The 14,658-nt window shown below is 53.5% G+C and overlaps 1 protein-coding gene and 1 pseudogene across 1 annotated transcript in view; both read right to left on the reverse strand.

Moving 5' to 3' along the window:
• Window positions 1-14,658, reverse strand: part of MPP2 (membrane palmitoylated protein 2) — an 82,206-nt gene that overhangs the window by 8,585 nt on the left and 58,963 nt on the right. Inside the window, exons 11-22 of the mRNA XM_035027230.1 lie at window positions 13,603-13,665; window positions 13,239-13,357; window positions 12,901-12,978; window positions 11,655-11,735; window positions 11,276-11,413; window positions 9,939-10,020; window positions 8,697-8,782; window positions 7,261-7,335; window positions 5,278-5,474; window positions 2,956-3,020; window positions 1,601-1,621; window positions 1,048-1,089 (exon numbers count right to left, since the gene is read on the reverse strand). Of these exons, the coding sequence (XP_034883121.1) occupies window positions 1,048-1,089; window positions 1,601-1,621; window positions 2,956-3,020; window positions 5,278-5,474; window positions 7,261-7,335; window positions 8,697-8,782; window positions 9,939-10,020; window positions 11,276-11,413; window positions 11,655-11,735; window positions 12,901-12,978; window positions 13,239-13,357; window positions 13,603-13,665 (1,047 nt within the window). The remainder of the gene's footprint in view (window positions 1-1,047; window positions 1,090-1,600; window positions 1,622-2,955; window positions 3,021-5,277; window positions 5,475-7,260; window positions 7,336-8,696; window positions 8,783-9,938; window positions 10,021-11,275; window positions 11,414-11,654; window positions 11,736-12,900; window positions 12,979-13,238; window positions 13,358-13,602; window positions 13,666-14,658) is intronic.
• Window positions 1,073-5,220, reverse strand: LOC118024961 (annotated as a pseudogene).

The raw sequence follows: 14,658 nt of genomic DNA on the forward strand, positions 1-14,658 counted from the left end.
GAGCCTGCTTCTCCCTCTGCTGCTGCCTCTATCTCTCTCTCTGACTCTCATGAATAAATAAATAAAACACTTAAAATAAAATAAAATGAACAGTGTATTAGATAGAACTGTATACATGTTAAATTCCCAGAATTTCAATAATTCCCCTGGGTTCTGTAAGAGAATGTCCCCGTCTTTAAGGAATACATATTGAGGCATTTAGGGGTGAAGGGGCGTGATGTCTACAACCGAGTCACAGGACTCAGGAAGAAACTGTGTATGTGTGAGAAAGGGGATGACAAAGCAAATACGGCAAAGTGTCATCTGGTGAATCTGAGTACTTGGTACGATTCTTGCACCTTTTCGGTAAGGTTGAAATTACTTCCAGATGAAAGGTAAAAAAATCTCTGCCGGTCTCTAAGGCCTTTGAAAAGACTAAGCAAAATAAAAGCAGCAGGGCGCCTGGGTGGCTCAGTTGGTTGGGCGACTGCCTTCAGCTCAGGTCATGATCCTGGAGACCCGGGATCGAGTCCCGCATCGGGGGGGGGGGGTCCCCGCTCAACGGGGGGTCTGCTTCTCCCTCTGACCCTCCTCCCTCTCATGCTCTCTCTATCTCATTCTCTCTCTCTCAAATAAATAAATAAAATCTTTAAAAAAAAAACTAATAAAAAATATTTAAAAAAATAAAATAAAAGCAGCAAAGGGCCTTTGGAGGCTGGTAAAAGGCTCCATCACCGTGTGGCGACGGCACACACATGGCTTGGACCGTGGCCGAGACCGTGAGGATAACAGATCGGTGTTAATGGAGCGGTCCGCATCCCTTCCCTGCCAGGGCTCTGCTCCCCGGGGCTGGGTGGAAGTTAGGGAGGGACCCCAAAGCCTGGGCAGGTCGGTCCCTCCCCTGGCTGACAGAGATGAAGGGGAATGTGGGTCCCCCAGGCTCGGCCGCTCTTGAAGCGTTGCTGGGGCTCAGGTCACTCTGACCTTGTCTTCCCCTGGTCCAAGAGCCCACGGTTGGCTGTGCGTGGGAAGGGCAGGGGGTGCTGGGGGGCGAGGCCCGATACTCACCCACGTAGTGCCCTTTGAAGTACCCCTCACAGTCACAGGTCTCTGGGAACCAAACAGAGAGAGGGCAGCCAGTGAGCCATGCTGGACACGTACTCTGACCCAAAGGGACCCGGCTCCTGGGTGGCCAGGCGGAGCCCACTGGAATGATGTCTCGCGGGGGCTCAGGAGAGATGCCATGTCCTGGCTCCCCAGGAAACCAAGTCCTTCTGTTTCACTCAATTCTCCATGCTTAGGCCCCGAACAGACTTTGCAGGCCGTGGCAGGGGTTCTGGGCCAGCAGGCCCCTCTGGGTTAGGATCGCCAGCAGTAGAAGGAGGGGAGATTCACTCGCCCTGCCCCACCTTCCCGTCTCCTGCCTCCCGCCCAGCTGGTGGCACAGTTAGCCCAGCCAGAGTCCAGGGAAGGTGGGGCACTATGTGCCAGGTGGGCAGGGAGGAGCTCTGTCCCCAGCGGCTCTTCACACCTCAGGGCACAGGGGGAGGAAAAGAAGCCCCTCCAGCTCCAGACAGTCTACATTCTTGTCCGGGTGCACAGGGGATAAATACCAGCCTACCTTTGTCACAAGGCTGATCATCTGCGGTTTGCACAAAAGACAGATGGAAGAGCGTTAGTGGACGAGAACCAGGAGGCCCTGCGGCTGAGAGGCAGCTGGTGGCCTCGTGTGCGTAAGGAACCCTCCATCTGTCCCCTCTCTCTTTCCTCCAACAAACCTGTGATCCGAGCTGCGGTGCATTATTAAACCGAGCCTAGCTCTTAATAATTAGTCTCCCTGTGTGTGTCTCATGAGCGGCCCGGAGCAAGCCCTCTCAGCACTGGCGTGAGCAGCCCCAAAGCCAATTTACTCAGCAGTCCTTCTGACTTGAGAGCAAGTCTGGAAGAGCAGCCGTGGGCAGTGGCCCCAAGCCAGGGAGCAGCTCACCCCAGGATGCCTGCAGTGGGGCCGGACCTGCTCTCTCTCTTCCGGGGTTTGAGACGGGCCTGGGCAAAGGCAGGTGCCAGACGGTGGAGCGGAGCAGAGCAGGGCTGCCAGCCGGCTGTACTCCAGCCACCGGACACCCCTCTGGGCCCCTCACTTGGTTCCGAGCCCCCCTGAGCCAGAGAAGCCATATCGTGGGGCAGCTTCGTCTCTATACAGAGCTCTAACCTGGAGGCCGTGGGCACAGGCCCTCTGAAAACCTGACCCCAGCCCCACTCCCTTGACCTCATGACCCTCCATTTTCCCACGTTGGAAAAGAGGATGTCCTGACTCCACTCCTTCACATTGTGATGATTAAAAGGCAAGGTGACAGGTGAGAATGTCTTCTGAAGGCAGGGGCTGCACAGGGGAGGGGTGCCAGATAAAATAGAGGACGCCCAGTTAAATCTGCATTTCAGATACACAACAAATAATTCCTTAGTATAAGTATGTCCCAAATATTGCATGAGCTATACTTACACTAGAAACCCATTCATTATTGATCTGAAATTCAAATTTAATTGGGCATCCTTTATTTTTATTTGCCAAATTTGACAGCTAACACAGGGTCACGTGCAGCCTTCTCCACTCCCGTCCATCATCAGTGGTTCTGAAACTATCAGGATCAGAGAGCGCCTTGGTAGGGGACACTCTCCCAGACACACACACACATTTGCACACAATTTTGGAAGAGGTGTTTAACATGCCCCCCGGTATCATCTATGGGTCCCAAATACAGTAGCTCCTCTCCAGAGAACAGCTCCCCCCTCCCCGACCTACCCCCATTTCCCCTCCTCATCCCTCTCCCCATCCCCTCCTTCTTCTGGAGGCCCACCAGCTCAGACAGGACCCCTGGTGCCCTCTCCAGTCCAGCCCTTGCTTCTTCAGGGCACGAAGCCCCTGACTCCTAACCCCGGCCCCTTGCTGAAGGGCTTCCCTGCCCATCTACTCACAGGGGGGCTTCCTGAGGCTCTGGGGGCTCGGCAGGGTGCCGGTGGCTCTCCGGTAGCTCAGTCGCCTGCAGGGACACAAGGAGATGGGCAGGCCCATGAGCTCCGCCACAAAACCAGTCAGAGAGAACCTTCTGGAAAATTCAGGGAAACCAAAGCCTAGATAGCACAGGTGAGAGGTGACGCAGTCATTTACACTTTTGGAAATCTATCCTAAGGAAACCACTTGAAATGAGGCACAGTCTCACGTGCAAGGTGATCAGTGCGGTCTTGTGGCAGCCAGACGGTGCAGACAACTTAAAAGTACAGCCACAGGGAAGGAGTGAAGTCACTCAGAGACGCTCGGAGGACGCCCAGGTGAGGGGCAACCCTCCCAGGATCTGACCTCGCAGAGCCCGCTGTCCTCCTCCCCCGAACCCGTCACATTTCTAGAAAGTGTTCGTCTGAACCACCTGTGACTTTCCTGCTACACTGTCAGTTCCTGGGGGGGAGGGAGGGCAGAACCCAGACTCGCTGCCCGTGAGTACATGGTCTGCTTTTTTTTTTCCCATGTAAACCTTTTGTTTTAATAAATAAGACCTATTCATGGCTTAGATTTTAAATCACATTTACAGATGAGGAACACTTCTAGGCCCAAGCAGGTGAACAGTGAAGCTACTATTGCTGGTAGGAATGCATGCCCCCCATGCGTTTGAAGCCTAAAGAGCAGACACTGAATGTCAGAGAACACCATACACATCACCCTCTAGTGGAGAACTGACAGCAGAAGACGAGAGGAAGAGCCGAGACTCGGGGAAGCTCCGGTAACCACCATCTGATACCCTCACCTTCATGCTACAGAAGCAAATGAAAGTTGTGCTACTTTTAGATAAGCTAAGAAGGAGGCTTCCTGATCAGAGTAAGTGAAACTTTCTCTCATTTTAACAATTAGGCCAAGGGCATTAGCTACAGAGAGGATCCACGGATGAATACAGAATATTAGAACAGCGAAGAGGAAGCCACACAGATACCTTGTTTTTTCAAATATCAGAAAGTTCCGCATGACAGCAGGAGAGCGGTGGATGAACTTCACCTCGCCCAAAGGTTTAGTCCAAAAACTTCCTGTTGGCATTTGCACCAGATAAGGCTCCCCGTACTTCTGGCATCATCTGGGCTATGAGATCCAGCCAGCTTTCTCAGGTATTGGAAACTTTTATTCTACAATCCCCATTATAGATCTCAACTCCACCAGCTATTTCCTCAGGCAGCTAGGCCTCCTGATCAGTTTGGACATCAACGTCTTTTTTGGTGGCAATTTTGTGCCTAGGAATCGCTTTTTGCATTGCAGCCTTTACCAGAGGGAAATCCTGCTTCCTGCAATGAACAATCATTCGGGGCTCCCACAACTGGTACAAACCCTGGAGGACCAGTCCATCCAGCAGCACTTGGTACCTGGTTGTATCTTTTACCACTTTGCTGAGTCTCTGTTTTGCTTCATTTAATAGGTCTGTAATAAGGTCATCTTTTGCTCTGAGGACTTTGAGCTTTGCTTGATTCATCAAATTAGACATCTGAATTTTCTTCTGCTGCTCAATCTGTTTGTCTTCTCGTAGTATTCCATAATCTTCAGTCTTTGGGTTTGCACAAGACGACCTTTCTCAATATTGAACTCTTCCCCTGCCTTCGCATCTATTTCCTCTGCTTTCTCATTGGCTTCTTGTTCAATAAAAGCCATCATATGCTTAATCTGCTTTTGCATGTCAGCATCGCTGAGGGCCATGGTGAAAGCTGTGCTAGGCCAGAGGCCCACTGGCTCTAGCTTAGGTTGGAAGGGGGCGGTGGAAGGAAGGGCATGGTCTCCTTTCTGATGAAATATTATATAGCTATTAAAAATCACACACTAAAGACGAGGTAATAACGTGGGAAATGCTGAAGTTGCCATGTTAAAGGACACAGACCCCAAAAGCACGACTTCCAATTCTGTGTCTCTCCCGTAAAAAGCTCAGGAAGGATGTCCATCATGCCATCTCAGATAGTGGCGAGGCTTGGGGTAATTAGCTTTCCCTCGTCCTCCTCGTCTATATTTTTATATTTTATTTTTCAACTTTCTTTAAGTAGGTATTATACAACATACATGCATTTAGTGACAACATAGATTTCTGTGCATGTATTTAAATCTCAAACGGCCATCCCCGCTGGTTAGAGCGCAAGAAGATTGAACACAAGGGCGATGGGTACTTCCCTCCGCAACGACATACCGCGCGTCCCTCTGGCCAGGGCCCCGCCGTGTACCCACGCCTCTAAGCCACTCCAGAGCCACCCCCTGACAGCACAGCCCAGACCCACCTTTCCTGGAACTGCTTGGAGGGGATGAGGCCAGCTCGAAGGTTGGTGTCCCCTACTCGCTTGGCCTGCCACCACGTGGGATCATCCTGGCTCACCACCTCCAGGACCTGCCTGCGCTGGAAGGGCAGGCCCGCCTCCTGGCAGGGGATGGCCCGGTCCTCCCTCGGATTGTAGTGGAAGAGCGCCCGCATGAACACCTGAAGAGGGGGTGAGCACAGATGTGTCTCTGCCGCATCGAACGCCAGATGACACCTATCACTCGCCATCAGGACGAGCAATCAGCCTCGAGGACAGAAAGCTAATCAGAAACACAGGGCACATGGTTTCCTCTCGTTCTGCAGCCGTTTTGAATATTACAGTCACACAAAGATGATGTCTTCGTTTGCTGTAAAAGTCTGACACTAAAGACATTGTCCATTATTGATCCCCATTCACCAAAATACTCATCGACATCTACTCTATGCCAAGTGCTATAATTTGTTCCTTCTTATCCCGCATTTCGTGCCCAGAGCCAGGGACTGGGAATCACCTTTCTTGAAAAATGGGCACACTTCCTTCCATCTCCTGAGGAAAAGTATGTCCTGCCTTTTCTCTCCTTTCTGCCCTGGCTGCCAGGCAGTTCAGATCCCAATTTATTTGAAACCAAAGCAATGCCCTCTCTTGTTCTCTCATCATCTTTGTGTGACTGTTCCTTATTTGCACACTTTGATTGAATCCCAGGGCTACCACCACCTCAGCTCGGGTCGGAATAATCTCTCACGGAGGCTTTTACAACAGCCTCCCTACCAGGTCTCCCTGCCTCCGGTCTCTACCCACTCAGCCCTCCCCCAACGTGGCAGCCTGGGAGTTCCCACATCCCCCAGGGCCTCGCCATTTCAGTACCCCGCCCCCCAGCCAGACTTCCAGCAGCCAGCCCTGGCGTCTCTCTGTCCAAGGGCTTTCTCTGGTCACCACTCTACTCTAATGCAGCCAGCCGAGAATGCTGGGAATCCATCCCTGGATGCAGCCTGGCAGGAGTCTGTGCATAGATTTCCCAGCTCCCCTGGCTCTTGGGTGGGAAGACACGTGTCTACACAGGATCCCCGAGTTCCCCAGCAGGATGACACAGTAGTAACTTGCTGGATGACACACGCTTTGTTGCACTCACTGCCTTCCTTTCCCCGGGGTGTTTCCCGGGGTCACCTCCAAATGAACTACTTGCGCTCGAATCCTCATCTCAGGGGTCGGCCTCTGAGAGCCCCAAACCAGGCCGGGATTATGCCAACACCCTTAAGAAAGCATTCAAGGCCATTCCGAAGATAGCCTCAACCTACCTCCCAGCACAACCCCTCCAGAGCCCGACCAGGGTGCTCTCTCTCACCGACCCCCAAAAGTACTCCTCTCCACACCTACTGAGCCTCTGTAGATGCAGACCTCTCTGTGTGAACTTCCCTCCCCCTCTTCTTCACCAGGGAAGTCCTACTCGCCTTCACCTGCCTCAAGCCTCACTTCCAGCACCTCTACTACCTGTCCCCTTCCGGGGCATCTGTAACTCTGCTCAGAATCTTTCTGAAACACTAGCACTAGTCTCAGAGCCATGAAAGATTTGCTCCCCGGCCTCCCTCTCTGAACTAGGAGTCCTCAAAGCCACCAACTGTCCCCGTCTCCAGCATCTGGCAGAGCGCCCAGCACAGAGGAGGTGCCCAAAAAAGGTAGGCTCACCAAAGAATTAAGCAAATGGCAGTTACTTAATTGGTCCCGAAACCAGCACATTTGGTAGTTTCTCCTCTTCAGGGCCCTAATTTTCTATTTCAATTAAAATAACCTGGTCTTTTATTAGTAAGCTACGTCAAATCCGGTTTAGAAAAAGGCAGGTACAGATAAATGAATCACAGTGTGACTGAATTACAGTTCTCCACTGAGCACACGTTCCGAGGACCAGATGTGTGATCTCTTCCCGAACAACTGCTTCAAAGCCCTCCCCGGCCTCCGACCCCGCCATACCTTGCTGTCCTTTAAACGGTCCTCTTCCTGGGTGGCTGGGATGATTTTCAGGGTAATGGATCCCTGGGACTGCGCCTGAGAGGGGAGAGGTCAAAGCTTACCACCTCCCATGTCTAACCGTCGGTGAGTTCAAGTCTTCCTGCCCCCATCTGGAAACTCACATTCAGAAGGAAGTCAGGCGCGCCCCCTCCCCTGTGGCCCACCCTCCAGGGGTGGCTCCCGTGAATTAACTAAAGCAAAACTCAAAACCCAGTATCTGCATTTTCATGGGACAAAGGGACACAAAACTCTACACGAGCACCAAGGACAGTGCACGCCCTGAGTTCCTCCTTTCCATCCCTCCTGGCCTCTAGTGCTCAAAGGCCACCCTTCTTTCTCTTCTCTCAGATTATTTTCATAACCAAGTTCAGTTTCATTTCCCTCCCTTTGCTTCCATCTTCCCCATCAGGCTCTCCAACCTCAGGCCACCCCTACCTTGCTGGGGCTTCCCGTTCCTTCTATCCTGACACAGACCCCGCATCCCCATGGGGGGAGGGGGACACGAGGCAGAATGCAGTCCACCCATGAGAGCACATCTCGCCCAACAGTCTCCCTGGCCCAGCACTGCCCTAGAACACAAGGAGCCCGGGGCCCGGAACCGGGGAAAGGGCAGTGGGGTCAGGAAGACCAAAGGAGTCTGCCTGCAACCAGGGCTCCCTACAGTGGGGGGTCCTCTCTCGTCAGATCAGCCCATTTCTGCCCCCTCCCAAACCATCGGAAATTAGCAAAGAGGGTCATGTCGGTGGGGAGAAGGATAAAGAAGACAAAACTGTGATTGGGGCTTTTGACAATTGCAGCTTGACTTGAACTTGCAGAACGGGCTCTGGAGGTTGTTTGCATCCCAGCACTTAAGACCCTAGAATCTCCTCACAGATGTGAAGTGCTGTATCCTTTCCAGGATGTTTACATCCTGATCATAACCACGCATTGAATGAGAAATGCTCCCTGTTCCTACTTTACAGGAAAGGAAAGTGGAACCCACGGTGACCTAACGGCTGGCCCAAGGCTGCACGGCTGAAAACTAGTGGAGGCAGGATTCGAACCCAGCACCAGCTGACCCCAAAGCCCTTGCTCTTGGTCCTCCTTGTACTGCAGCTTCTTAGTCCATATTCCTCAGCCCTTCAGAAGAGGGGACCCTTTTGAGGGGATGTCGCAGAAGGGGCCTCAGGAAAGAGAGTGGGGCTATGCCGAAGAGGTCTGAGAGGCAGGTGGCCCGGGAGTGCCACTCTTCCTGTCTCCCACCCCGACCCTGGGCATGCCACAAGGCCACTTTGCCTGCAGCCTCCTCATGAACACAGAGACTGAGCCAGAATCCACCCTGGCTCCTGGAAGTGCCTTGCTTTGGTCTCCAAAGACCAGCCCCCCGTTTCTGCCCCCAGGACACATGCAGCACGGACCAGAATCTGGCTGATCTCGTCGGGGCGCTTATGCAGGACTGTGATCCCGTTCACTTCTCGGAGCTCATCTCCAACGTGGACCAGACCTAGGAGACACAGAGGCTGCCCATCAGCACAGGAAGGGGCCTCAGCCCCAGGGCACCACTGGCAGCCACCAGAGGAACCTGCCACACGCACGGCGGACTCAAGGTGTAAAGACAGTGGGAGGGCCTGGGGCCGGCTGAGTCCTACCGCGCATGGGGCGCCCCACTCAACATCGCAGCCTCAAAACCACCCAGGGAAACCCCCAGTTTACAAGCAGGCAGCTGAGACCCAGAGCAATTATGTGGCTTGCCCAAGACCACTCTAAGAAATAATGGAGCCTGTGTTCAAACACTTATTTTGACATCGAAAGCCTGGTTCTTCCCATTATAACCTCTGCTTCTTTAGAAATATCATTAACTCTTCACCTTCCTAGGTTAACAGACGTACTCTTAGAATGTCTTTCTCAAATTTTAAGAAAACTTAAAGGCACCAGGAAAGGTGACGTCAAGAGTATTAAGACACCTGTCCAGAGGCCTTGGTTCTAATGACAAGTGTCTCTGCACATGAGGCCCTAACTGCTAGCCAAACAGCAGCGGCGGCCAGAAGGCGGTTGGGGGTGCAGGATCTCGGGGCCCCCAACACCTGCTGCATCCGACTCTGCATTTAACAAGATGCTGGGGGTGGGGTCGGTGCTTGCTAATGTTTGAGAAGCTCTGGTCTCCACAAGAGTGATCCCCAGACTTCGGGGGTAACACCTCTCTACACCAGAAGGTTTGCCTCCCAACTGAGTAGTTGTTTCACACAACACTGATTTTCAACCTGTTTTCCACCCAAACAAATCTGGGGCGTGAACACCCTTCCCTCCATAAGAGCAACAACTGGGGTGGTGGGGAAGGGCATCCCTGCTCTGCAGTCAGGAAACCCGCCCAGCCCACGCTGCGGGCTTAAGGACCCCGGTCCTCAGCGAGGCCAGCGCAGGAGCCCTTCTGATCAACCCCAATGTTCTCCGTGCCTGAGGTATTTTCAAACGGTTAAAATTTCTACCAGGCTTGGGAAGGAGAAGAGAATCCCAGCCCCGCTCCCAGAAAGCAAAGCACATCCCAAACGGGACCGAGAGGAGAAGGAAAGGAGACTCTCGTGGCCACAAGGGGAAGGCTGGGGCATGCTGTATCCTTTCCAGGCCGTCACCTTCACCAGGCCAGCACGGACGCCACTCACCACTCCGGTCGGCAGCGCCCCCTCGCATGATCCGGGCCACCACCACAGCCCCGGAGTGCTCATCCCGCCGGATGGTGGCACCCTGCATCGGAGACAGAGCAGGCAGGCTCCTAAGAGGCAGCCCCAAACCTCAGACCCTGAGGCTCTGGACCCCACAGAGCCTCCCTGTCTCTCCCTCTGTCACTGCAGAGGGCAGACCAAGGGCAGCCCTTTCCAGTGCTGAGGATACAATGAAACCAGCATCTCACGTTAATACAGCACAGCAATTCCCACATTTCATTTCAGAGATGAGGGACAGGGGCTCAGAGAAGGTCAGCATCCCCGAGGTCGCCCAGCTGGGAAGGTGTAAAGGATTGTGGGACAACCAGTCCAGTGCATGTCTCTCACATCACAGCCCTTGTCTCTTGCAAAGACATTTAATAATAAGGAGAGAACGTGCCTGCAAATTCTCAACCTCTAATCAATCACGGGGTACTGGGCCTTCTGTGGTTGCCAAGGGGAACCAATTATGACCAGCCAGAGCTTCAGGACCAGACAACCCTGACCATGTCAATGGATGCCTGCCCCATTTTGCAGTGGGGGAAAGAGAGGGGGCCGAGAGCTTCCCTTCCATTTGCAGAAGTGGTTTAGCTGAGTGCCCTTGGTGAAAGCTGAAAATCAAGAATGCCAGCTGTGCCATTCTCTGGGGCAAACACTAGACTCTCTGGACTTCCTCCACTTCCCCCCATCTAATAAACAATCCTGTCCCTTCGCTCTGTAAATCACTGCTGCACTAGGACCAGAATGATAACAATCTGTCAGCTGGGGAGAACAGCGGCTGCCCCTTGCTTCCTCAGTATTCAGAGCAGGATTTGGCAAACTTTTCTGTAAAGGGTCAAATGTAAATATTTTAGGCTTCACAGGCCACACCGTCTCCGTGGTAACTACACCACATTGCCGTTGCAACGTAGAAGCAGCCACAGTTGATACGTAAATGAGCGGGCATGGCCACACGCCAGTAAAACTTTATTTAAAAAAACTGGCAGTGGGCTGGGTTTGGCCCTTGGACCATAGTTTGCCAACCTCTGATGCGGAGCACGTTGATCAGGGCTGCCTTGTACAGCTGCGCAGGTTGTTTACTGCACAAAGGAGCTTGGCCACAGTCAAGTGAGGCTGTGTCCACCCAGAGAAAGAGGTACCCTGCACACAAAGGTGTCACGGGGACCAGTGGTAGCCCTGACAAAGCTACTATCACTCACTCCGGGGACTTCGGGGCGGGGGGTCTCTTCCCAGGTTTCTGGGTGGGTGGGAGAGTGGTACATGGAGGGGGTGGGGAAAGAGAGGTGGGTGTCACATACCAGGGGTTCCTTGTTCTTTACCAGGCGGACAATCTTCACTGATTCTTCATCAAAATCCTCGTCAATATTATCAGGCAGAGGGGGAAGAACGGGGTCGAAATTCTTTTGGGCAACTGTATCGTGTACCATGAGCATGGCCTGTCAGGAAAGCAAGAGAAGTGAAGGGCCAGCCCTAAAGCTACCAGAGGTCAGGGGGCCTTGGCTGGGCTGTGATTTGGGGGTCTCAGATTGCATGCCAGAGAAGCCACCACCCAGACACTGGTCCTGAGGACCCCCTCACTCAGAACTCTTCTTTCCTCAGCCTCTCAGCCGAGCGCTCCCCACGGCCCCCATCCCAGGGGACACAAGCTGTGTGGGCAGGCAGGGACTATGTGACTACCCTGAGGTGGGGGGTGGACAGCAGCTGGAGCAGCTCCCTCTCGTCGCTGTGCATAGAGGCGGCCTGCAGCTCTTCCATCACCTGTGGAGGAATGAGACAGAATGTCACACGCGGCTGTGGGTGCTTCGAGCCCGCTGGGAGTCTCCAGAGAAAACCCTGCTCCCTGAGCTTCAGACTCGAGGGTCCTCGCAGGAACTGTGACAGCATCTAAGAGTGCATGGGATCCTCAGCCATCCCAGGACTGATACTCTCAGGGAAATCACAGCCTGGATCAGAAGAGCCAGAGCAGCTCATGGAGGGTACTCCTAATGGGAGCTAACTTATTAAGCCCTTACTATGTGCTATTTGCTTTATGCGGACTTTCCCACCTAAATTTCACAGAGAACTCAACATAGCAGGTATTATTATTTTGCCATTTGACAGATGAGAATTATATAGGAGAGATTAAATATCTTGCCCTAGGTTGAAAAGCCAGGATTTTAACCTGGGCCTATGTGGCTCTATTATCTGTGCTCTCACCACTGTGCTATTTTATAGATGAAGAAACTGGGACTCAGAGCGATTGAATGACCTGTGGCAGGTCCCAGAGCTGGTAGGAGAGACAGTGCCGAGCCTGGGAGCCTGACAGCCTAACGTGCTCCTAATCACGTCACATAGGGGAGAAAGGAGGGAAGGTCTGCACCCATGCCTTGCCAGGCCATCTCCTGTGTTAGGTGAGTTTATTGAGGAGCTGGCCTTGACCATCAACTTCCTAAACGATGCAACATAGAGGGCAGGTCCACAAGAAGTTAGGAAGCATTCCTTAAAAAAATGGGAATCCTGAGCCAATAGGCAGGGACACACTGCAAGTCACCTGACCCCAGGACTTCACATTGGGCCTCCCCAAAGCACAGTACAAGGTGAATTTTTGACCTTCATATTGCCAGTCCTCAACAGTTTGGAACTGCTGATCTGATCCAAATGCTCTCATTTCACAGCGGGGGGAACAGACTTTCTCGGGAACACACAGTAAGTAGGCATCCTCATGTCCCTGTGTCCCTTGGCTCAGTCCAAGGCTCACAAGTTCCTTCCTGCCCATTAGGAGGCCCAAGGAGGAACAAGAGGAGAAGGGGAGGAGATGTCTCTTCACCTTTGGGCTCCGAGCCCCTATGTCCCCTATAGGCTAAGCAATGGTGACGGGCAAGATGAAGGGGCCCTACGGGGTCGGGAGTGGGGCTAACACCGTAAGGAAAAACCTGGGGCTTACATCCTCAGCAAGGGCCACAGCGCTGTGCAGAACGGGGGTTGGACTTTGCCTCTCGTAATAGCGAAGCTTCTCGTGAATCTGCAAAGACAGCCAATTTCAGGCTGGGGCCTCCCAAGTCAGCTGCCCAGGTGTACCCTGGGTACCCCACAGCCTGCCCACGACTGTGTGGATGGCTGCAGAGTGGGTCACCGATGGGTCAGCCCAAGAGAAAGCCATTCATAGTGGGCTAACGAAGACCTTCCCGGGGCAGGGGAATGCTTGAGATGAACTTCACGGGCCTCAGCCAGCTCGGAAAACCTCTAGAAACCCTCCGCAGATGGGATGAAATGGGGCTTTACCTTCATCAAGTAACCGAGGCTTTTTTCACTGAAAACATCCCTCAAGAAGCCCATCTCTTCCTTGTGGTTGGAGTCAGGTCTGAGCTGAGAAGTCAACAGTGCCAGGGTTTCATGCAAACCTGAGGAGAGGGTAAGACACACGAAGTTTGGCCAGTGCTATGGGTACTTCCTGCCCCTGTGGGACTCCAAGTGGACCCTGCTGTGTGGACATTCTCTCCCCAGGCTCTCATCCCCAGGGTTTTCGGGCAGGGCAGCTCCTGTGAGCTAATGTAGGCAGCATCCTGCTTCCTCCCAGCCTGGGGCTGCTGGGGCAGGCTCTTTTCTCCAGGGCTTCCGGCAGGCCCAGCCCAGGAAAGGCACTCACCGGAGTCCTCAGACAGCACGGGCATGTCTCTGCTGCTCAGCTCCCGACCTCCGCCTGCGGATTCTGGGAGGAGGAGGAGGGTGAGTGGTGTCGCTCCATCAAGCATATTCATTCAACAAACAGTGCTTACACACCTGCTGTGTCTGTCCATGACCAATTTGGGGACAGAGGGGATGGTAACGAATAACTCTCTGCTTGTTTGTTTGTTTGTTTGCCAGAGAGCAAAGAAAGAAAACTAAGATTTGCTAGTACCCTGGATGTGCCAAGCATTCTGCTGGCTGGTTTCATATGACACTTCTCTTAATGTGCACAAAGCCCTGGGGAATGGGTACTAATATCCCCATTTTACTGGTGAAGAAACAGAGGCTCAGAGGAGTTCAGTAGCTTGCAGGTCAGAATCTCTACTGTGGTGGCCTTTCTGGGCTGGTCTGGAAAGGTAGGATGTGGCCCCTGCTCATGGTGGGTGCTCTGCTCTGCAGCATCCCCTGTGCCCTGTTACCTTCCGAGAGGCCCTGCGCAGGTCCCTTGTCCTTCACAAGTCCCTTGTTCACCTTCAAGTCCCTGGTCACACCTGTCTGGGCCTACAAGCTCCCTCCTCCCCCACCACCCCCAAGTCCCAAACTGAAGGGAGCATCCCCTAGAAGGGAGTGCGGAGAGGAGGTGGAGAAATGAGAGTCGGGTCTCCACTATGCAGGACCGGGCAGCCCTAGCTAGCTCAGGAGCCCCCCCCGCCCACCGCCCCAACGTGCTCTGCAGCACGTGGACCTCAAAAAGTCCTCCTTCGGAAGGGGACAAGGAGAGTAATGACTGATTCATTCCGCAAACATGGAGCCAGCCCCAGTGCGCGGAGCACCGGGAACACCAAGATGCAAAAGAATGGTACTGGGCTCTCTCCAGCCACGGCGCCGCCCTCCGCCACACTCACGCTCTGGCTCCTTCTAGCTGTGCCCCCACTCCCCGAGGCGGCCAAGCCAGACTCCAGCTCGCTTTCGGAAGGAACCTGTGGGACGACCAAGGCGCGCAGCTGGCCGAAGGGAAGGCGAGCCCGGGGGGCCG

Source organism: Mirounga leonina, unplaced genomic scaffold (assembly GCF_011800145.1).
Source record: "Mirounga leonina isolate KUSES-001 unplaced genomic scaffold, KU_Mleo_1.0 Mir_200, whole genome shotgun sequence".
NCBI lineage: Eukaryota > Metazoa > Chordata > Mammalia > Carnivora > Phocidae > Mirounga > Mirounga leonina.